This window comes from Calliphora vicina, chromosome 3 (assembly GCF_958450345.1).
Source record: "Calliphora vicina chromosome 3, idCalVici1.1, whole genome shotgun sequence".
Lineage (NCBI taxonomy): Eukaryota > Metazoa > Arthropoda > Insecta > Diptera > Calliphoridae > Calliphora > Calliphora vicina.
This window is the reverse complement of record NC_088782.1, coordinates 57,581,449-57,607,229: the sequence shown is the minus strand read 5'-3', so window position 1 is coordinate 57,607,229 and position 25,781 is coordinate 57,581,449. Positions and strand designations below refer to the sequence as shown.

At 30.3% G+C, this 25,781-nt stretch overlaps 1 protein-coding gene across 2 annotated transcripts in view; it reads left to right on the top strand.

Moving 5' to 3' along the window:
- Positions 1-25,781, top strand: part of LOC135953223 (uncharacterized) — a 58,695-nt gene extending 32,914 nt beyond the window's left edge. For both annotated transcript variants that reach the window (XM_065503004.1, XM_065503005.1), the window contains exons 4-7: positions 17,348-17,492; positions 23,856-23,976; positions 24,100-24,845; positions 24,914-25,781. In XM_065503004.1, the coding sequence (XP_065359076.1) occupies positions 17,348-17,492; positions 23,856-23,976; positions 24,100-24,845; positions 24,914-25,674 (1,773 nt within the window). In that variant the 3' untranslated portion in view covers positions 25,675-25,781. The remainder of the gene's footprint in view (positions 1-17,347; positions 17,493-23,855; positions 23,977-24,099; positions 24,846-24,913) is intronic.

The following is a 25,781-nucleotide window of genomic DNA, read 5'->3' as shown; positions in this document are numbered from 1 at the left end:
CTCGGATTTTTGCTCATATCTCCGTTATTTATGGACGGATTTTGCTGATTTTAAATAGCAAAATTCTCGAAAGTATGTCTGACAGAATTGTTGAAGATTTGGATCCCGGAGATATCTGGGGCCTTCAGAAAATTGATTTCAACAGACAGACAGACAGACAGACAGACAGACAGACAGACGGACAGACAGACGGACATGGCTTAATCGACTCCGCTATCTATAAGGATCCAGAATATATATACTTTATAGGGTCGGAAATGAAAAATGTAGAAATTACAAACGGAATGACAAACTTATATATACCCTTCTCACGAAGCTGAAGGGTATAAAAAGTGAATTAAGATTGAACAAGTAAGAGAGCTATATTCGGCTGTGCCAAATCTTATATACCCTTCATTTAAACAAAATTAATTTTTTTTTGAATTGTTTTTTTCCGAATTGTTTGTTAAAAAAGTTTTTTAATTTTTTTTTAATTTAAAAAAAAAATTTTTTTCGAAAAAGAATTTAAGAAAAAAAAAATTTTTTTGATGAAAAAATAATTCCGGTTAAAAATATTTTTCCCGATTTTGACCCATTGTACGTCCAACTTACTATAGTCTTATAAACATCGTTGCAATTGACTTTGAAATATCTATCATTAGATATCCATATTGTCTATATTAATGACTTAGTAATTCAGATATAGATAAAAAATAAGGCAAAAATCGAGGTTGTCCCGGTTTTTTTTTTCTCAGCCATTTGTGGGGCGATTTTAAATAGCAACCGAGCCGGAATAATTCTCGATATATTGATATATGAATCATGTATGTAAGTTATTTGGGGGCTACGGAAAGTTGATTTCAACATACAGATGGACAGACGGACATGGCTATATCGACTCCGCTATCTATAACGATTCAGAATATATATACTTTGTGGGGTCGCAAATGAAAAATGTAGAAATTACAAACGGAATGACAAACTTATATATACCCTTGCCACTCATGGTGAAGGGTATAATTATTGAAATTTTAAAAGAATGGTCGGGCTTGAACGATTATACTTTATTACTTTTTTATACCCTTCACCTTCGTGAGAAGGGTATATATTAGGGATGCCAATCCCGAAATCCCGATCCCGAAAATCCCGGGATTTTTCGGGATCGGGATTTCCCGAATCCCGGGATTTGTGAAAAAGAATCCCGGGATTTTTCGGGATTAACAAATCCCGAAATATTATGAGATTTTTGATATTTTAGGAAGATTTTTGAAGCACCCAAAATACTTAGAAAGCTAAATTTCAGCATATGTATAATACTAATCTCGCTTCAAATCCAAACGCAGCCAGATTTTTTCATTTGAATCAGGGAGCAGCATGTCTCCCTTGCATTGACGAAATTTATGTTCAAGTTATTTTCTGAAGGGGACTAGGGGAAAATATAGTCCGATTTCCGCAGTACTCTACAGTATTATTTCAGAGTACTTACAACTTATTTTGTGCAAAATTTTATAAGGATTGCCGCATAATCAAGATATTTATGACTGCTCAAACAATACTCCGGGGGACAATTGTGTGGAGCTAGGGGAAATCATGGACCATTTATTTTAATTTAATGCATTAGTAGTTTTTGATTTGTTATATTTTTACTTAAATATATTAATGAAATCAATAGTTTTTATTGTTGAATTTGATGTTTTTGACGTTTAACTAAAATCCCGAAGTCCCGAAAAATCCCGAAATCCCGAAAAATCCCGGGATCCCGAAAAATCCCGGGGTCCCGAAAAATCCCGGGATCCCGGGATTTACATTTCTAAAATCCCGAATCCCGGGATTTGTAAAACCCAGTCCCGTTTGGCATCCCTAGTATATATAAGTTTGTCATTCCGTTTGTAATTTCTACATTTTTCATTTCCGACCCTATAAAGTATATATATTCTGGATCCTTATAGATATCGGAGTCGATTAAGCCATGCCCGTCTGTCTGTATGTCCGTCTGTTGAAATAAATTTTCTGAAGACCCCAGATATATTCGAGATTCAAATCTTCAATAATTCTGTCAGACATGCATTCGAGAAGTTTGCTATTTAAAATCAGCAAAATCGGTCCACAAATGGCTGAGATATGAGGAAAAAACCAGGACAACCTCGATTTTTGACCTATATCTGGATTACTAAGTCATTAATATAGACAATATGGATATCTATAATCTATATATATAAAAATGAAATGGTCCATGTATGTAATGGCATCACATGAGAACGGCTGGAGCGATTTTGCTGATTTTTTTTATTCAATTCGAAATTTTCAGGAGATGGTTTCTAAAGAAAAAAAGAATCAAAAATTCCGGGTAAAAATCGGAAATTTTTTTTGAGTGCAGTCAACTGTAATAAAAAAAGCCCCCTAAAGTATGCAGTACAAATTTAGATATTTTATTTGCAAATAAATAAGAACAGGCAGGTGTATGTGGGTTGGAGAAACTTGAAGAACTAACATTAGTAAATACTACCGGGCGAAGCCGGGACGGTCAACTAGTGATAGATATTTCAAAGACCTTTGCAATGACGTATATAAAATAATAGTAAGTTGGACCCACAATGGGTCAAAATCGGAAAAAATATTTTTTAACCCGATTTTTTTTTTCACCAAAAGTTTTTTTCGCAAAATAAATTTAAAAAACAAAAGAAAAATTTTTAAAATCAAAAAATTTAAAAAAAAAACAATTCGAAAAAAAAAGTTTTTCCAAAAAAATGAAAAAAACAACTTTGGAGAAAAAATTAATTTAATAATTAAAATATTTAAAATTTTTATTTTGAAGTATAATTTGGTGAAGGGTATATTCGTCACAGCCGAATATAGCTCTCTTACTTGTTTTTACTTGCGATTGAATTCTGATCTTCGTTACCACTATTGAACAACAATTTCGATTAGAGTTGGCGCTCTCCAAATACAACATCTTATAATTCAGTATTTTAATTACTCTAAACGATTCAAGAACACTTCCTGTACGAAGCGTTTTTATCTAGACGTTTATTAATTTCCATAAAAGTTTATTGTCTTAAAAAAAAGAACCTTTTGTTTGTGATCATAAAAAAATAAATGCAATATTTGTTATTCCAAATACATATATATTCATTTTATAATAGTAACAGTGCACAGTGGTTTCCCTTATATGAACAAGCGGTCAATAATCAATATCTCCAAAACTAAAAAAGCTGGGGTCTTCAAAATTTGTCACCTCATAGCATGCCCGAAGAACTTAAAGTTTGCAAATTTTTAAGAAAAAATATTAACAACTGTAACCACAGTAGCCCTTTGATCTTTCAAGGGTTAATTGGCTTTTAGATTTGTTTTATGAATTTTTGAAATAAAATATTTCAGTATGAAAATTTGTTTGTTTTAAACAATTTAAGTAAATTTTTATTCCATTTAAATTATACACTGAAAAAAAAACTAAATTAAAAAGTTATACAAAGTTATATAATGCAATATGAGGTATTACTAAGTAATATAAGGTAGTAAGGTAAAATAGGGCATTAATATATATCAAATATTAATCAAATTTAAAAATCCTTGACTTAAACTACTTGTTTTCTTTGTTGGTAAGTTTGGCCTCCAGAAATAAATGGATCTGAACTTAAAACAGCCTATTTAGAAGTTCTGTATTTGTAGCATTGCGCGATATTTTTCGGGTATGTTGCAACCTAAACGTTTTATATGCTTATTTTTCGCTTCAGCTGCTTCCTCCGATAATTCACCTATTGACACTACTACAAGCTTGCTTACCTCAGCTCCATGGATCAGATTTTTATGTACCGATGCAAAAATAAGACGGTGCACAGAGGGATTTTGGTGTCAAAAAGTCAATTTTTCAAACACTTAATTTCAACAATCAAATGATGCAATTTTGTAGAGAAATGTTTATAGATGAAATGTACACTTATAGTTTTAAGAAAAAATTTATTTTATTTTATTTTTAGAAAATTGAACTAAAGTGCATGCAAGGGTGTTAGCAAAAATTTACTTATATTTTCACGCAGTTCAGTGGTATAATTTTCCTAATAATACCATTTACCTTTAACATATTTGAAAAATATAACATTTCAACATCAGTAAAAAAAAATTATGGGGAAACCATAAACCGTTAAGAAGACATGCCCAAATCTATAAGACTCTAATTATTATTGTATTTTTGATTTTCCATGGAGAAAAAAAAATGTAGCCCCACTTTCCCCCAAGCTCTTTTTTTTAATAAAATGAAAGGTGGGAGTGTCTTGTTTCGATTAAAAAAAAGAATAGTTTTCGGAGCAGGATGAAAACTTAACATTTTTTGTCGAATAATAAACGAAATATCCAAAAAATTCTTATCTATGTATGGGTTTCGTGGGCGGTGGGCGTGACCGATTTTATTGAAACTCGACATGTGTTCCTTTTTGGTTTCAATAAATGTATGTACCAAATGTCTAGACTTTTGCTTGGATATAAACAATATTATGCGAAAAAATCAATTTGGATTGTATGGGCAGTGGGCGTGGACTTTTTTGATAAAATTTAATTTTTTTTTTAATTTAGTCTATATAATTCTCGGTGCCAAATTTCAATACTCTACGACCACCCCTTATAATTTTTGCTCAAAAATGTATTGCATTTGGATTGCATGGGCGGTATGCGGTGGGCATGTCCGATTTTAATAAAACTTACGTTCTTCTTTTGTTTCAGAAAATATATGTACCAAATTTCTAGACTTTTACTTGAATAGGGAAAATTTTATGCGAACAAATCTATTTGGATTGTATGGGCAGTGGGCGTGGTCGATTTTGATAAAATTTTACTTGTTTCTTAGTTTGGTCCATATAATTATCTGTGCCAAATTTCAGCGCTCTACAACCACTCCTTACACTTTTTGCAAAAAAAATGTATGAAGCATTCTTCTGTGGGGCGGGTTAGTATATTACAGATTACACGCCCATCCGCAAATTTCCGCAACTAACTTCAGCACTTTTATTATCTTAAGAATCAGATTAATACAATGAAAAAGAAACCTACGGGGGAATCTTTGGGGAACACAACTAAAACTTTAAGTAAACATAATGAAGTTTTACAAAAAAGTAACAAACATATAGGTTAACTAAAACATTAATTTCACAAGAATTACAACACAAGTTAGTTTTTATTATTTTCAAAAGATAAAATAAAAACCTTTAACTTCAAAATCCATTGAAAATAATTTAATTTTGTAGACTACAGCAATTGCAAGACCGTTTTGAAGTGCACTTTTGCTTTGAATTATTCTTCCAGCGTTCAGCTGCGCTTTGCAAATGAATATTTGCTCATGCTTTCAATTTTATTTTTAAAAAGTCCCGTTAGATTTCCAGTAAAAACCGGTTTGCCATTAAAAAGATTGGATATTTAAGACACAATTTTTTTGCATTTTGTCTAAATATTTTGTGATCGTTTTATTTATTTTTGGCCTATGGGCGGAACCACTGTGCAGTGCAGTGCTGCCAGTTTGGGGATTTTTCCCTAGATGTTTGTCATTTTCTGGTAAAAGTCAACGTTTTGTGGGATTTATATTGTACAATTTTCAAATATATTTCATTATTTTTTAATCTCTCTCATATTAACTGTGATATATCTTGAGAAAAGTCTTTTAATTGAATACCTTATTTTCTTTGTCGAAAAATAGTGAAGAAAAAGAGCGAAATTTTTTGCCAGAAAAAAATGGCATTGGGAATTTAAACGTCAATTAATTTAAAATTTTTTTTCAATTTGTTTAGCAGATTGATACAAAATTCCATGGCAACACTGAAATGTAAACAAAAAAAAGTGAAATTGTCATATTAAACATCAGCACATCATCAGACAAAAACAGTCAGATTACTACATCTGGGGTTTATTTACAATTAGTACAATAAATAAATAAATTTCATTTTTACTGACAACGAATTTAAATTGACACTTATAATCTTTCGATTACTGTCCAGTTTATTTTAAGCTTATTATTTTTAAATAAACTTGCAACAGAACGAACAGCCATAAAATGTAATTAGTTTTGATTGTATTTTTAAAGCTGGGACAGATTGGTGATGATTTTTTATAGTAATGAATTTGTTTTATAAACAAATTCAAGGATTTTAGTATAAACACTAAAATTAGCGAAAATTAATATTGAAAAATAAAATACATATTGGTAAAAGACCATTTTCGAGGTCTTTAAGTTAGTAATTTAAGTGATTTATATAGGCTTTTAATTAAATTATAGTATTCACTTTAGTTTCTAGTTGTAATAGGTGCATATTTTTTTTTTTTTTTATAGTATAGTATTTTCTTATACATACATACATATGTATTACCTTGAGTTGGTTTATACTAATTATTTGACTGACAATACCTTAGTATTTATTACCAAAATTACAATTAAAATATCATTGTCCTTAGGTCATTAGAATTTATAATACAATAGATAAATGTAGGATAATTAGTATATACTCTAGAGTTATAAGATGATATGCTAATTACACTACACAACAAAGAATTTAACTTATTGGTATTTACATGGGTTCTTAGTTTAAATGGGGCCTAGTGCCAGTGGCCAGATCCCCATAATTTGTCACAAAATTTTTTAAAAAAATATCAAAAAAATAAATAATAACACAAAGGCTGGTTACGTATTAACTAATAGTTATACTGACAGTTTTCATACAAAAATAACTTTAACCCACAGTATAACTATTAGTTAACGCATAACCAGAGTTCGTGTTAATGGGGGTTATCTAAATTTTAGGTAAATCGGTTGGGGTTAAGACGTGCCGCAAGCCCTCTGAAGTTTTGAGATGCATTTACAAGGGGAAAAATTCATTTTTTTTTCAGTTTTTGTAAAAATGTTGCCATTAAAAAATTACTTTTCTAATTTAATTTAAAAGAATCGAAATGTGTATGTAATTGTCGTTCTAATGAGACATAAAAAACAGAAATCGGTCAAAAAAAGTTAAAGTTATTAAAAATTCGCCAGGCCATTAACGTGTCTCAGGCCACTAGAACAAGAAATGTAGGAACAAAATTAACATATTTTGATAAATATTAAAATAAAAGCTCATTTTTACTTAAAATATGTCCATATATACTTGTATATGAGTTTTTGTCTTCGTAGGATACCGTTAACCTATTCGCAGCTATGACCAAAAAAATAAAATTTGTTTAACGGCAGTTTCAAAACTCCATTTTCAAATTTTTAAAAATTTTGTTAAACAAATTTCAGAATTTTTTGATCATCTCATTGGGATTTATTGAGAATATAATAGGGAATAAAAATGTGAAAAAATTATGAAAATATCTCTTATAGTTTTTCCATACCTGCGATTTAAATTTTGAAATTTTCGAGAAAAACCAATTATTTGGAAATTTTTAGGCCAATGACGTCTATTTCCTTATTCTTATGAATTTTAAGCCAAACTTATTCAGAATATTATAATCCAGATAATTCTAAATATACTCTAAAACCTTTACTAAAATCGGAAAACGTTAACCCTTAAATCGTGAAGGTCAAAGGTAAAATTTTTCAATATTTGGAATTTCTCTTGGAAAGATTTCGAAATGTTCGAAATTTTGTATATTTTTGGGCCGATTTTGATGAAATTTAACAAAAATTAAGGGCACCCTAAGGAAGATGTTTAGAAAATAGGAGTAGTGTCAGAGCTTCAAATTAATTAATTCAATTTGAGCTTAATTAACTAAAATCTTAATTCGGAGTTAAAAAAAACATTAGCCATTCTTTCTATAAATCCATTCTCAACATCTAATTCTATAGCTGTTATTTAAAAAAGAAATCATTCAACGGTGAATTAATTCATAACATAATTCATTTAAACTTGGAATGATTAAATATTTATTATTTCAAATCTACACCATTTTCAATTATATTTCAGAAATTTCTAATTATATTTCAGAATTTTCCAATTATATTTCAGAATTTTCCACTTATATTTCAGAAATTTCTAATTATATTTCAGAATTTTCTAATTGAATTTCAGAATATTCCAATTAAATTTCAAAATTTTCCATTTATATTTTAGAAATTTCTAATTGTATTTCAGAAATTTCCAATTGTATTTCAGAAATTTCCATTTGCATTTCAGAATTTTTAATTTTCACTTAAAAAGTTTCTAATTGTATTTCAGAATTTTGCAATTGTATTTCAGAAATTTTCATTTGTATTTCAGAAAATTCTAATAGCAATACCAATGGAAATTTCTGTAATACAATTAGAAACTTTTTAAGTATAAATTAAAAATTCTGAAATACAAATGGAAATTTCTGAAATTCAATTAGAAAATTCTGAAATACAATTAGAAAATTCTGAAATACAATTAGAAATTCCTAAAATATAAATGGAAACTTCTGAAATATAATTAGAAAATTCTGAAATATAATTAGAAATTTCTGAAATTCAATTGGAATTTTCTGAAATATAATTAGATATTTCGGAAATACAATTAGAAACTTCTGAAATAAAAATGGAGATGGTGTAGTACAAATTTAATTAAAATGCATTTTATTACATTTGAATTGAAGAAAAATTTAATTATTCAATACAAATTTAAAGCAATTATTTGTAATGGATTTGAATACAAGAAAATTTTAATGATTCAATAAGGAATTAATTCTTAGGAGTGAAATTGAAAAAATCTTAACATACATAAATTTTAATAAAAATTTTATTTGATTGAATTTTATTTGATTGAAATTATTACAACTTACAAAAAATATTATTTTTATTGTTCTAATCCATTGGTCTCCAGCAGTACGCCCGCTGGCACCGTCTATGTGTGAGTTTCTATATACAGTTTCATATATAGCACCACGACATTCATATTGGTATATTAAAATATTACGTAAAAACTGTTTAATTAATTTTTGTTGTTTTTGTATTAATTTATGCTTGATTCAATAAACTTTCAAACATTAAAAATAATTTTGAAAATTAGAAGCAAATTTTAAAGAAAAACTACATAATATATAACTACCTAAGAAATTCATCAGTCAAAAAAATAGCACCAAGATAGAAATCGATTAAAATAAACAAAAATTAACCAGTACAAAATTTAATTAAGTAACAATTATTATGGTTTGTAACGTTCTTAACACGTTATTATTAAAAGTAAAATATTGCTGCCTTTTGTTTTCGTATTTTTTTTGGCAAAAAAGTGACCGAGGTGGTCGGTCATAAAGATTCTAAAATTTTTAAAATTTTGTATCCAACTTGTATGCCAAATATATTTTTTCATTCCCCAAAATAAATTCTTAAATATTTTTAGTTTCCTTTTACCCTTTTTGTGGCTCTTGGGCCATCTAGTTTTAATAAAATTATGTTTGGGGATATCGCATCCTGTGCCTCGACATTGACCTTTTAGCTTGAAACCCAAATTTATATCAATTTATCATTCCATAGATCATTTATATCTGAGTATGATTTTATCAAGCATTTGATCATATAATATTGAATTATTTATTCCACATATTCAATATATATTTTTCGAATATTATAGTAGAAAAACCACGATCAAATTATAATTTTAAAATCTGTGTGTTTGTAAGAAAAGATGAATATATTATCTTAAATTTTAGTTGAAATTGGATTCGGAGGACATTCTATAGAAGTCTGATATCAAACAATATAATTTGTTTAGTTATTTGACCAAGAAGTTTTTGGGTACTTGAATGTTGAAAAATGATAATGTGACTTTGGAAATTTTACCTTTAATAGAGGATGTTATATTGTTATTGATAAAACTTTTCTAGGATTTAAATTTTGTTCTTGTAATGGTCAGCGAATAAATGCAACACTAGTCGCCACTTTTGACCACCGTGCAGAACATAAATGCCTGATTTTCGAAACGGTGGGCCAAGAGCGTTATGATTAAAAGCGATAAGCGGTTTCGCAACCTAAAATTTATATTTTTATTTCAACGCAATGTTTTTTAAAACCATTTCTAAATATCTATAAATAGTTTTTTTCTGAATTAAGCTAATTTGTATGTTCAGAAATCATAATTTTTTAAAATAATTTTTTGTTACTAAAAAAATTTGAAAAGTAAAATAAATTTTTTTGTTTTAAATTTTATTCATTTCGATATAAATTAATTCAAATTATAATATTATGGCGATTTTTTAAATCGAAAACATAAATATTCTATATTTTTTCTTACGATGGTGCTATTATTTTGACTGCACAAAATCTGGGTATTTTTCAAAAATACCATATAATTGATTTAAAGGTTAATTTTTCTTAAAGAAAACTTTACTCATAGAAGAAATAGAGATTAATTAACGATCTTATAGTATATTTAATTAAAATTACTATGAAAATAAAAATATTTTCCATGTTGATTGCTATAAGGTTCTGTGGTGCTATTATTTTGAAACCGAAATTAAAAAACGAACATGAGTTATTTTACAAGTGTTGCCAGTGAAGGATATTTTCATAAGAAATTTGGTTCAGTTTTCACACATCGTAACACTAGAATACGAAGCAAATCTATTGTTGAGAGTTTGGTTAACAATGTTCTAATCAATAGTGATAAATTTATGAACTTTTTCCGGAAACCCTTTCAACCACACTTTTGGACACCTTTTTTGTGCTCTTCAATTCTCTTTTAACAAGAGCCTAATATCTTTCCACTGGCCTTAGCTCCAGGAAGTTTGGAGGATTTGCCTCTCTTGGCACAAATACCACATTATTGTTCTTTTACCACTCAAGACCTTTCTTACCATAGTGACCGAATGCCAAATCAGCAGGTATATTTTTTTTTTTATAAAATTTGACTTCAATTTCCGTGCTCTATCTTTGGCGTCTAAATTTTTGGCAGAGTTCCTGTCAGGAACTTTTTGAGCCTTGTATGTTTTTAAACCTGCCAATGCAGGCTCGTACCAAATAGGCCGAGTACTGACCTATGCTTTCTATTTATTGTCTTTAGAAATATCGTGTGGATTCCTTCTAAGTTGAAGGTTTTCTATCAACGGACAAGTTCTCCCGATACTGTTTAATATCATTGGAATCAGTTTGACGCAGACCTTTGATTGTTTGGCCAACTTTTTGTAGGACCAAGTTGGGTTTTGTTGAAAATATTTAATAATTTTAGTTCGCACTTTTTTCTCATCACTCATTTTAATCAGATTAACAACAAATGAACATAATTGACATTAAACACAATAACTGACATACTTTTCAAAGGTAACTGATAAAAAAAATTAAATAATACTTGGGTTAAAAGTTTTAAGGAAAAACGTGTGTCAAGGTTTCTTCAATTTCACTCCTTATATTCTGGGTCGTTATAGACAGCGGAGTCTTTTGAAATCAACTTTCCGTTGCCCAAAATAACTTCCATTAAATGATTGATACATCACTATAAACGCTATAGCCTGCTTTGGTTGCTATTTAAATTCGGGAAAATCGGCATTTGTATAGCGAAATCACGACTATCTCGATTTTAAATTTATATCTGAATTACTAAGAGCTATTTTCTGGGATAAGGATACATTCTTCTTTTAAACCTAAATTAAACTAAAAATTGTGTTTCTCACTTATTGTTTATCTATATATATAATTCTTCTGTACGTGTGTTAGTAACTAAACTCCTGGGCCGATAACTGGCTGGGCCGATTTCGATGAAATTTTGTTGTGTGTGTTTGAGTGGGTCCCTGGATGGTTTAGATCAGCGAGCTGCAGTGAGCTCTCAAATGAGCTCTCTTGTTTTTATTTTCACATGTACGCAAGCACACACATTGTATAAAAACAGTCAGTCTCACATGAGCATTGATAGAAGCAGGTTGTGTTACGCTTTTACGTTTGTTTATTTCATTATTTCAGCTATTTGTTTTTGCCAGAGAATAATTCTCAACTCATACAACTACAATATCTAAAAACTGTAGTGGTGTGAGTTTGCATTTCGCTGGTTTAGATTCACAATAGGTACAATGGGCGTGGTACCTCCCATACAAAATACAAATTTATTATTGAATATCTGGAGTACTATTATAGTGGGTGTCTTCAAATTTTGTGTGAGCTTTGACAGAACAACGTTTGTCGGGACAGCTAGTTTACTATATAATCTATGTTCAACTCAGCATCATTGGCGAGTTAAACCTAAGTATAAAATACCAAAGCACAAAAAGATGAAAAATAAAATAAACAATTCAGCACAGCAGCTCTTTGTTTTGATTTGCTTTATAATATACATTTTATATACTTTAATGCAGAGTTTAAAATTACTACTATATTAGTAAAAAAATTGCAAAAAAATTCATAATTTTACATGAAAACTGCAACAAATATTTAACAAGATAATATTTCATTGTATACATACTAAAAATATAAATACTATTTTCCAATTCCATATATGCACAAGCTTCATGGTAGAAATATTTGTCGCAGTTTTTCCAAAAATATTTTGCCTTACAAAATATTTTACGTTGCAGCTAGAAGACAAAATGAAAATTTTGCATTTTTAAATCTTTTGCTGCCTAAATATATGTATATTTTTGGTTAGCAAAAACAAATGAAATTGCTTGTGTATAATATACAAAAAAATTACTACAAAAACATCATACATACAAACAAATTGCAGCGTGAAAACCATAAACTGCAAACGATATGCGCAGTGAAAAATTCAAACAATGAAAATATGGAAAATGCTAAAAGTAGACTGCCAAACCATACGAAGTTGAAAAATGTAAAATACGAAATTGTGCAAAGTTAAAAATGTTTAAAGCGAAAATGTTTATTTTTAAAATATTTCCGCCGCATATATGGTTTTGTTTTGCCGCATATAGTCATTGAGTAGAAAAATGTGAAAAAAACTATGAAGTTGATTTGGGTGTACAAAATAAAAAATTGTATTGAAATGTGTGTTAATAAAGAATTTTAGTGCAATAAAAGATAGCAATGCAGTTAAAATTAAATTAAATTAAATAAGATTCTGGAGGATATTATTATTGAATTTTTTGATTGATTGGCTTTTTTGATACGAATTCAAATGTATTTATGCTGGTGGTAATAGGAGTCCAGAAAAATTAGTAAGAAAAAAAATAATTTTGTATGTAAAGCGGTTAAAAAACGATATATAATGCAACAACAAAATGTGACAACAACAGCCAAATACCATAAATAATAGGATCATTAATTTTATGAATAAAATCTATCATAATAAAGTGTTGTACATTCAAATGTTTCCTTTCGTAAAATTTAACTGCATTGCTATCTTTCACAATACATACAATTACATACCTCAAAAAATAAAACTTCTATTTTATTGCACTAAAATTCTTTATTAACACACATTTCAATACAATTTTTTATTTTGTACACCCAAATCAACTTCATAGTTTTTTTCACATTTTTCTACTCAATGACTATATGCGGCAAAACAAAACCATATATGCGGCGGAAATATTTTAAAAATAAACATTTTCGCTTTAAACATTTTTAACTTTGCACAATTTCGTATTTTACATTTTTCAACTTCGTATGGTTTGGCAGTCTACTTTTAGCATCTTCCATATTTTCATTGTTTGAATTTTTCACTGCGCATATCGTTTGCAGTTTATGGTTTTCACGCTGCAATTTGTTTGTATGTATGATGTTTTTGTAGTAATTTTTTTGTATATTATACACAAGCAATTTCATTTGTTTTTGCTAACCAAAAATATACATATATTTAGGCAGCAAAAGATTTAAAAATGCAAAATTTTCATTTTGTCTTCTAGCTGCAACGTAAAATATTTTGTAAGGCAAAATATTTTTGGAAAAACTGCGACAAATATTTCTACCATGAAGCTTGTGCATATATGGCATTGGTTTATAGTTTGTATATTTTCAGTATTTGTGCACATTAATATGAAAACGATTCATATTTATTGCGCAGTCGGTAGTCAAATGTAAAAAACGTTTAACTAATTTTAAACCCTGCTTTAATGTCACTTTGTATTTTACAAAGTTAAAATTTACAAAAAAAAAGTTATGTACGCGGTTGCTTTTTCTTATAAAATTTAAAGTATTGCCATATTTATATGAAAAATTTTGAGGATAAACATGTGATTTGACTGAAAAGTATGGCAATGCTAACAAAATTAATCCACTAGTAAGAAACACAATCATTGGTTAAAACTAGGAAAAATATGTTTCAGGATTCAGGATCAGGAAGCTGAGTTTAACTGACAAGTAAGAAAGAAAAAGTCATTAACATGGACAATAGGGATATCAAAGACCTTTCCAACGACATATAAATTCGTACCGATAATGGGTCAAAATTGGGAAAAATATTTGTTAACCCAAAAAAAAAAATTAACACAAAAAAAAATATGTTCAATCTTTTATACTAGGGTATTCATTCGACTAATGATCGTTCGATTAATCGAATAATTTCTTACGAATAATTATTCGAACAACTTAAAAATGGCCATTTTCGAATAACGAATAATTCGAACAATTTTATGTAGAATAATTGAATAAAACGAATAAATGTTCATATATATTTAAATTTATTAAATTGCTTAAAATTTTTCATAATTCCAAATTTAAATAAGTAATAATGACTCACAAAAATTGTATGGTTTCTGAAATTCGACAAATAACTATAGACATAGGGACTTTCGATCACTGTAGATGAGTGTTCCGATAGCTCCTTCTATAAATATATAAATATTACTGCAAGAAGTTACAATTCTAAAAACAAATCTTTCCAAATTTTTAACTTAGGACTTGAACCCAGGGACCGTAACAATTATGACATTTATAATAAAAATCACAACATAATTGTTATTTTCTGAGTTTTATTTTTTTTGTCAGAAATAATTGTTATTTTTGATTTTTATTTTTTTTTGGCAGGAATATTTGTCAGACTTTGATTTTTATTTTTTTTGTCAGAAATAATTGTTATTTTTTGATTTTTATTTTTTTTGTCAGATATATTTGTCAGACTTTGATTTTTATTTTTATACCCTTCACCACGAGTGGCAAGGTTATATATAAGTTTGTCATTCCGTTTATAATTTCTACATTTTTCATTTGCGACCCCACAAAGTATATATATTCTGGATCGTTATAGATAGCGAAGTCGATATCGCCATGTCCGTCTATTGAAATCAACTGTATGTTGAAATCAACTTTCCGTAGCCCACAAATAACTTACAAACATGATTGATACGTCAATATATCGGGAATACTTCCGGCTCGGTTGCCATTTAAAATCGAGAAAATCGGCCCACAAATGGCTGAGATAACGGGACAACCTCGATTTTTGGCCTATTTTTGATCTATATCTGGATAACTAAGTCATTATGACAAAAAAATTTTTTTGGAAACAAAAAAATTTTTGACAAATTTTTTTGGTAAAAAAAAATTTATGACAAAAAAAATTTGTTGTTAAAAAAAATTTATGACAAAAAAAATTTGTTGGTAAAAAAAAAAATTTATGAACAAAAAAATTTTTTGTTAAAAAAAAAATTCGGGTTAAAAAATATTTTTCCCGATTTTGACCCATTGTAGGTCAAAGCCTTATATACATACATCGTTGCAATGGACTTTGAAATATCTATCATTAGATATCCATAATGCCTATATTAATGACTTAGTTATCCAGATATAGATCAAAAATAGGCCAAAAATCGAGGTTGTCCCGTTATCTCAGCCATTTGTGGGCCGATTTTAAATGGCAACCGAGCCGGAAGAATTCCCGATATATTGATGTATCAATCATGTTTGTAAGTTATTTGGGGGCTACGGAAAGTTGATTTCAACATACAGCCGAATAGACGGACAGACGGACATGGCGATATCGACTTCGCTATCTATAACGATCCAGAATATATATACTTTGTGGGGTCGCAAATGAAAAATGTAGAAATTACAAACGGAATGACAAACTTATACCCATGCCACTCACAGTGAAGGGTATAAAAATAAAAATCAAAGTCTGACAAATATATCTGACAAAAAAAATAAAAATCAAAAAATAAAAATTATTTCTGACAAAAAAAATAAAAATCAAAGTCTGACAAATATTCCTGACAAAAAAAAATAAAACTCAAAGTCTGACAAATATTCCTGACAAAAAAAAATAAAAATCAAAAATAACAATTATTTCTGACAAAAAAAATAAAAATCAGAAAATAACAATTATTTCTGACAAAAAAAATAAAAATCAAGAATTTAAAAAGCATGTTATTTTATGAAATTATAGTTGAAAACAATCAAAATGGTATGCTTGACTTGACTCTCCGATATTATCCTGTGATGGCTTTTTTCCTTAGAAATTTCAAGAATAATTATTATTTTCGGTCCCTGCTTGAACCAATGAAAATAAAAGGTACATAATAAAATATTTGTTATTTAGCTGGCGAAATATTAGAAGAATCGCAATTAATAATCAAAATATTAAGTTAGATTAAAGTGGAGTTGAATGTGATGGAGAATGTGATATTGAGGATGACATTTATAATGATTACATTGAATTAGATGAAGGCCATGATTTTAAAATATATGTATGTATATAAGTGATGTTATTAACCGCGTACGTAAGTGTTGCAAAATATTTAAGTTCGTCTTATACATGCTTTTGAATATCGTTGAACATCTTTGTCTAACATGGTAATAAACTTTTTGCGCATTTGTAAATGCGTCAATCATGCACTGCCTGTCTTCAAATTAGCCACGTTCACTGACAATGATATCAAACTTTGGACAGATTCCCTTTATTATGTAAAGATTCGGTAACGTTGATAGAGCTTGATGTATAATACAATTTGTTATAAATAATTTAGAAAAAGTGAATAATTCATTTAATAAAGAATTAGTTACTCAATTCAAAACCCGAATTAATGAACGACATAAAAAAGTTCTTAATAGAAGCAAATCTTTCAATTGCACTTCGCTTATGAATAAATCTGACAAATCCGATAACTAATAAAGGGAAACTATTTCGTTTACATAATTTCGTGTTAATTTGTTCCTAATTGGCGAACTATGTTTTACCCCACTAAACGTTGCTGTGTCGCCGTCCATTATTCTTTTCAATAACTTAACGTAAATACTAGGTTAAGCCTTAAAACGTCTGTTGTCGTTTTCATAAACTTTCGACACATAAAAATCACTGTCGGTCAGTGTTGTGCGACAAATATTTATCTGCATTTGCAAGTATCAGTGTATGTATTTTATATATATTTTTTTATTTAGTAAGGAATTATTGTAATTTTAACCTCAATTCAGCTAAATATATTTGCTGTACTATAAGTTTGTACATACATATATCTATCAATATACTACATTTATTTTATATATATGCTACTATATATATTTTTCTTGTTTGTTTTATTACAGTGGCGCAGCCTTGATATATCTGGTATTGAAAGAAGGCGATTGTGCTGTTCGGTATTGTTTCATTGTGCTGCCGCTTTGTGTGTCATTTGGTCTCTTTGTGTACTAATTGAACGGGCAGCAGAAGATGTACAACATGGACATATAGGTAGGAAACTAAAGAGAAAATTATTTTTTTTACATACATACAAACAAACAAACATATATGTATGTTTGTATATACATTAGGGTGGCTGCAAAAAACGTTGTGGATGTTAACAACTAAAATAAAAGTTTAATTTATTCTAAGTTACCCTTTCCCAAAATTTTTGTTTTGGGTTCAGTATTTGATGAGCTGTATCAAACGATAAACATGTCCTTTTTCTCGCTTTTAAATAGTTTAATCCAGCTTACTAAATACTGAGCACAGGACAAACATTTTGAAAAATTGTCTCCTCAAACAAGCTAAACTTTTATTTTAATTGGGAACCTTATTTTCACTCCATACAAACTAGCCCAACCTAATGTACATCCATATATATGTACTGATAGTCCAAAACTAAACTAAACCAAACACAAACGACATTTTATTATCGATTATAACTATTCGTAATATATAGTGATTAAAATATTACAGATGAACGATAGAATTGAGTACAACAGCATAGTTTTAGGGTTACACAAAGTTTAATTACAAAATGTTGTGCATTGAATGAATGTAGTGTAGGGCATGCTTAAAGTATTATACATTTATTGTTTTTTTTTTTTTTGTTTATTCATTAATATTAAATATTAATAATCATAGAGTTTTATCGCAATAATTGCTACTGTGAGTACATACTTAACTTAATGAAGTTTTATTTTTAGTTCCGTTGCGAAGTTAAGTATGCATGCATATATATGTTTTAATAAATTTATTAATAAAACAAAAGTTAATACTGTTTTCGCTTTATGTATTTCAAATACGTTTCACTAGTACGAGGTTAACTTTATAAATTTTTTGAAAGTAAGCGACATTTTCTAAATTTTTTTTTTATTGCAATAATTAAAATTTTATGGACCGACTGATGTTTAAGCGTTCTCAGAATATTAAAATTGTTAATAACTTCAAAATTATAGGGGGTAAGATTTTATCGTAAGTCAATGTTTACATTTTACAGTAAACGAATTTTATCGTAAGCGACACATGGTGGTATAGAAAAAAAAGAGGGAAATAAATCTGTAACTTCTAAATGGTTAGATTGGTTTGCATGAAATTTCACATGCGCAAAGAAGAAGTGTTCTCGAGTTTAAGTTCTGAACGTGGACCTCATTTGCCGACCAGGGCCGCGACCAAGGGTCCTCAAAGTAGGACACCTCGGGTATATTACATTTTTAAAATGATCCCATTTCTTCGTTTGTGTTCCGATTTCAAAAAAATTACACACATAAAATCCTATCATCGAGTGTTACAAAAAATCTCGTCGTAGCTATCAATTATCTATTATAGCTTAGGAGATATTCGCATTTCAAAATTAAATTTTCAATATTTTACCCAACCTACCCTACAACAGTTTTCTGCTAACAACGTATCCAAATATTTTCCGATCCGAACAACATACGTATGTGTCAAACAAGAAAAGAACTGTTTAAAAATAATGACTAAGTCCAAAGTTATATGCATTTGAATTTAAAAAATTTTGAAAAGCCTAATTTTTTGGGAAAAAAGAACTTTTTTTCTTTTTAAGTTATCGCAAAAAATTTCTAAGAGGATGTATAAGGAATTTATACTTTCTGAAAGCTAAGTTTTCATAAAATATTTTGAATGAAAAAAAAAATTAAAAATTTTTGTTACCGAGGGGACCAGGTCCATTCAAAAAACACCTATTTTTTATGTAAAATTAAACTTTAGGCCAAAAATTCTCAAATCGCATATTCCATATCAAAATATAATAACCGATTTTAGATGGCCCAATATGCTTTTAATTATTTTGTAAAGGATTCCGATAACTCCGACCCTGATATGGATATTATAGCCAAAAAACTAAAAATTTCCATTTTTGGGATTTTTCAACACTTTTTTGGGAATTGCGGGATTGCTGATAATAAATTTCAAAATTCTTTTTATTTTTCCATTTTAAATAGAAAATTTTACATAACTGTGAAATTTCATTAAAAACTAGTCATAAATAAATATTTTATTTCAATTCGAAAAATTTGTATCTATGCAAAAATTCAATAAAAAAATTTCTTTCTCATATTTTTCAATAAAGTATTCCATGAATTTTTAATTGTCAAAATTATAATATATCGCAGCATAAAATTTTTAATTCTATGTATAACTTTAAAAATAATCGAAAAAACCTTCTCCTGTAAAATTTGTGTTTTGTCGCTTACGATAATTTGGCGCTAAGGGCTCGATTTTGTAAGCTTATTATTGTTATGGTACTTATAAGTCGGTCGACAAAGGGTTAAATAAATTAGTTTAGGTTTGGATAGGTTCCATGGGCACCGACTCGTCAAGCAGCTCACTCCATTCAAAACTGATTCCATTGTGATACCTAAGAAGTAAACAGCTGGATATTTATATTTCATCCGTTGTTTCCTAGGCGAATCGACCAGATTCTCTGATGAAGGAGTGGATGGGAGAATCCATATCAAAACGGACAGAAAACTGCTATTTTTGGATTTGTCATCTTCGATTTTAATGAAATTTACCACACATATTACGGTTCCAAAGGGTTTCTCAAATCAATGACATTTTCATCGGAAACCCATTCCATTTCAAAAATATCGCGATTTGAAAATTGAAAAATTTGTTAAAATTGTCTAAAATTATATACACATAATTGCCCATAACTTTGAAACTACTCAAAGATCAGCATAATTTTTGACTCCATTTTAAAGCCAAGGATATTGTCCATGAAATGGTGTTAATAAAATTGTTTACTTCCAAAAGGTCGGGGTGTGAAAAATTAAAAAAGAACATGGTATGAGGACACCTAAAATCTCTACTATATTCGTGCAAAATAATTTCGATGGAGACTCGATTAGTCCAGGAGTTATAAATAAAAACGTTATTAAAAGTACGTTTTTTCATATAAATAATTTTAGACAATTTTAACAAAATTTTCAGTTTTCAAATCGCGATATTTTTGAAATGGAAAGGGTTTCCGATGAACAAGTCACTGATATAAGGAACATATTACATATATCATGTATGTGGTAAATTTCATTAAAATCGGAGATGGTAAATCCGACTGCTGTCCGCTTTCACATGGATCCTCCCGGATGCGTCTTAGATTCAGGGGAGGGGAGTTTTAAGGATATCTTCCTTCAAGTTTGCCAGAGTCTGGCATTGGCAGAATTGGTGGGACACAGTCTCCTCCTCATCTTTGTTTTGGCAGCTTCTACAGTAATCGTTAAACCGTAGGTCCAATCATCTATCATGTGTTCCAATTATGCAGTGTCCTGTAATAAAGGAAACAATTATTATTCACCCTTATCGTGGTTGGCGTAAACGTCTTACGCCTACGACTGTTTCGTACTAGATTAAAGATAAAATGCAAACTGTTTCTTTAATCTTGTACGAAACTGTCGTAGGCGTATGACGATTACGGCAACCACGATAAGGGTGATTATATTTGCTCACGATAGGCCAGGTCGACCTCGCGATAACAAAGGTGGATTAATTAGTCCACCTGTAGTCTGCTGTATAACCACCTTACATTTTGCAATGGAAATACCAGAAAAGTGATCAATCGCCTCTTCATCCATCATCGCACCCCTTTTGGTAAATTAGTCTGCTATACAATTACCCTGATTTCCTAGAATGTTTCGCTATCTCATTTAGGGATATCCGGCATTCCTCGGTTAACCTAGATGTCGTAAAGACACCCGGTATTCCGTTAACTGCAGCGTTGCTATCAGTAAATATACATATATATCTAGATTAGGGTGGCCCTTAATAAACGAAAGTTGGATTTTGGCCATTCTCACCCCCCAGCTTGGTGAACATTAGTAAAAAATCATCCTGAAAAAATTTTAGGTAAATCGGTTGGGGTTAAGACGTTATATTTTTGTTAAATTTCATCACAATCGGCCCAAAAATATACAACATTTCGAACATTTCGAAATTCCAAATATTGAAAAATTTTACCTTTGACCTTCACGATTTAAGGGTTAATGTTTTCCGATTTTAGTAAAAGTTTCAGAGTATATTTAGAATTATCTGGACTATAATATTCTGAATAAGTTTGGCTTAAAATTCATAAGAGTAAGGAAATAGAGCTCATTGGCCTAAAAATTGCCAAATAATTGGTTTTTCTCGAAAATTTCAAAATTTAAATCGCAGGTACGGAAAAACTATAAGAGATATTTTCATAATTTTTTCACATTTTTATTCCCTATTATACTCTTAATAAATCCCAATGAGATGATCAAAAAATTCTGAAATTTGTTTAACAAAATTTTTAAAAATTTGAAAATGGAGTTTTGAAACTGCCGTTAAAAAAATGTTAACGGTAATCCTACGTAGACAAAAACTCATATACAAGTATATATGGACATATTTTAAGTAAAAATGAGCTTTTATTTTAATATTTATCAAAATATGTTAATTTTGTTCCTACATTTCTTGTTCTAGTGGCCTGAGACACGTTAATGGCCTGGCGAATTTTTAATAACTTTAAAATTTTTTGACCGATTTCTGTTTTTTATATCTCATTAGAACGACAATTACGTACACATTTCGATTCTTTTAAATTAAATTACAAAAGTAATTTTTTAATGGCAAAATTTTTACAAAAACGGAAAAAAATTCATTTTTTCCCCTTGTAAATGCATCTCAAAACTTCAGAGGGCTTGCGGCACGTCTTATACCCAACCGATTTACCTAAAATTTTTTCAGGATGATTTTTTTGCTAATGTTCACCAAACTGGAGGGTGAGAATGGCCAAAATCCAACTTTCGTTTATTGGATGTACGTTTTATGGCAGTAATTTCCACCTGAAGAGCAGTGCAGCTGTTAGGTTGCTTGAAGTAGGATTTTGTCCCATAATCTTTATGCCATCAGCATAAATCCTTATGACGTCATCAGAGTCCGCGCAGCCATATATCCCTGTTCGGAATTAGAATTATAATATGGAAGAATGGTTTTGCGATGCAATAGTCGACATTGCTATGGATATACCCATAGTAATTCAGTATCTTAGAGTGCCCAAGTTCCTTGCCGGTCCACGAGCATTCAGTCTCACAGCAGATTTGAGAGCCATTTGTATCACCATCAAATCAACTGGTAACCAGTTTAAAATAGTAACATCCAATTGATACCCTTTGGCCTAATACCCCAGTTACAGAGCTATAAATGAATCCTTCATTTTTGAATTAATTCGCGAATTATTCACACAAAAAAATGAACTGAATGAAATTTGAGTCAATTCAAATGAATTTGGTAAAAATGAATTGCAATACGTTTCCAATTCAAGTGAATTTGTAGAATTCGTTTCTAATTTAAATGAATTTGTCAAAGTGAATTGCAATTCATTTGAATTGAATTGATTTTGAATTAATTCAAATGAATTAAAAAAAAGAATTAGCAATTCATTTCCAACTCATTTGAATTGATTTTGTAATCTACAGTAAGCATCACTGTCGTTTTGTTATTCAACTAATTTTTTATGTAAAAAACAGAAAATTCTATTGGATTTGAAATTCCCATGATATACTGGAATTGTCAGGTAGCGGCAGAAAAAGATACTTACATTTTTATTTTTCATTCCACCTAGATCTTCTCTTGAATTTGATTGAATGTAACGCATTATTGATTTCATTCATTTAATTGCAATTCATTGTTCTAATTCATTTGAATGAATTCAAAATCAATTCAAACAAATTCATTTGAATTGGAAATGAATCGAAATTAGTGTTTCGGGGTTCAAACTGAGTTCACTCGCAACATTCCACTCAGTGTACTTAATGCAGATTCCATAAAACTAGATTTATCAGATATTAATACCGTAACTTCGTCAGCAAGCGCGACTGTTTTGATCCTTCTGCTATCCATTTCGAGCAGCATGTAATTCATAGCCATGTTCCACGGAAGTGGTTATAGTACACCTCCCTTCGAGGTTCCACGATAGCACATACATATGACTATTTACATATATCCATCCCAAGTACCTCCATCGCAGTTAGGACAGCATCGCTTGATAAAACTTAATCTTGAATAAGATCTCGGAATTATATAGTTTAAATTAGAAGCTAAAGTTAGTTTATTGTCAAAAATCTTTAAATATCTTTATCTAATGAAAGGTGTTTCAAAGGCCTTTGAGTATTTTACTAATTGTAGTCCAACTGGTGTAATGCCAAACTATTATGATATTATGTTATTAAACAAACAAATTTCCAAAATCCTAATTAAATATTCACAACTGAAATACTTGATTTTATTGTTTTTTCCAAGTATGTGCATTTCTTTTTTAGCTCTGCTTATCTGTACTTAACTATATAACTCTTTTATAACTTGTTTTTAAAATTTGCATTGCTTTCACAGAATGGCCATTTTGGACAAAACTGGCGGTGGTGGCTGTTGGTCTAACGGGTGGCATTGTGTTTATGTACATACAATGCAAAGCCTATTTACATTTGTGTCATCGTTGGAAGGCTAGAAATAGGTAAGGGAAACCTTTGTCAAACCCATGATCAAAAACAAGTGAACAAATATGATTAATGACTGACATATGATAATAATGAGTGTGTGTTGTTTATTTGTTTGTTGCTATTTCTATTATTTACAGAATATTGCTCATACAAAATGCTCCCGAAAAGGTTCATGCCAATTCGCCACCCTCTCCACTGGCACAACAGCGTAACAATGGCCGCAATAATGGCTCTTCAAATCAGCCACACATTGCAAACTCAACACCACACAGTGTCAATATAAATATTGATGTTAATGTAGCAAATCCAAGACCTACAACTAGTTACAATTACGCTTCCACAGTTGAGGTAAATGAAGTTGAAGATGCGGCGGATGGCAGTGATAATTTGCCAACGTCGCCCCATCATATGCTACAGCATGCAGATCTAGATGTTGATTCTATGATATCACAGACATCGGTGGGTGGTTTACCATCGCGGGTATTGGGCGGCAAACATCATCACAGTAATCATGCTGCTCTGCAGCAGCAGCAACAGCAACAACAGCATCATCATCAGCATCACCATCATCTACATCATTCACAATTGGGCCAAGTGGCGGTGGCGGCCAATATAGAGTGCACGCAATCACAGCATAATTATGATCGTGATTATGCTCTGGACGATGTTGTTTCACAGATCTCCTCGTTCCGTCCTTGTCCACAAGGCTCGGGCAGCATGACACCCTTCCATGACTCCATACACAATGTGCTGGAACATTCCGAAGATTCCAGTCGTGTGTCTGTAAACGATTTATGTGTAGGCTCGCGTCAAGATCTAAGTACTGATGGTTTATCTACCGATACGGGACGGGAGCATGCACTGCAATTGAGTAGTTTTAGTGGTAAGTGTTAAGATAATGAAATTCTTTTTTTTAAAAAAAAAAACTAAATTTGTTTCTTTACTTTGAAGGCAGTGGCGATCATAAGGCTCCCTCCATTAGCTCTGGCGTTTCGCATGCAGTGGCCAATGGTTTAGGTGGTTTTGTCTATAAACCCCATACAAAACGTTATTCCAACTCATCTATATTCCTAGAAAATCGTGATATACTCAATGACTCTGTAGATTTAGATCTCGACAGTGGCCCATATTTGAAGCATGACTACGGTGGTCATAATTCCAATATTCTAACACCACCCGACAGTGATGGCACTTGCACCGATAAGCTAGAACAATATTTAGGCAAAGATTTGCGTAGGTATTCGGATACAAAACTGCTGGGTAGTGTAGATGTCGAAGCTTGTGATCCCATGCTAGAATGTCATGAAACTGCTGCTGCGCATCGGCCAAACTTAAATACACAACCGCCACCACCACCACGCATGCGTCAATTAGTTAAACAGCACTCGGAATCGGCGGCATCTGCAGCGACACATCACAAACACACAGTGCTCGATATGGAATTGCCACAATCACCGCTGTCACCTTCCGTGGTACAAAATCTACCACATAGTCAAATACTTATGCGACGTTCGGTGCATACAGTTGATATGGGCAAAGAATTGGACAACGCGGTGGCTCCTAAACCCAATAATAACAACAACAGCAGTCTCAGTAGCAGCAGCAATAGCCAACAACAACAACACAGTCATCAGCATATTGACAAGGGTCGACTATTCTTCAAATCGTTGCCAAATTTAAGCAGCAGTTGCGAAAGTCTCATTAAGAAATAAGTTTTCAATTCTTTTTAAGTTTTAAGTTTTTTTAGTTTCATTACAATTTTATCCTTTCGTTTGTTTTACAAATATACACATTATGAAATTCAATTTCAATACCATGA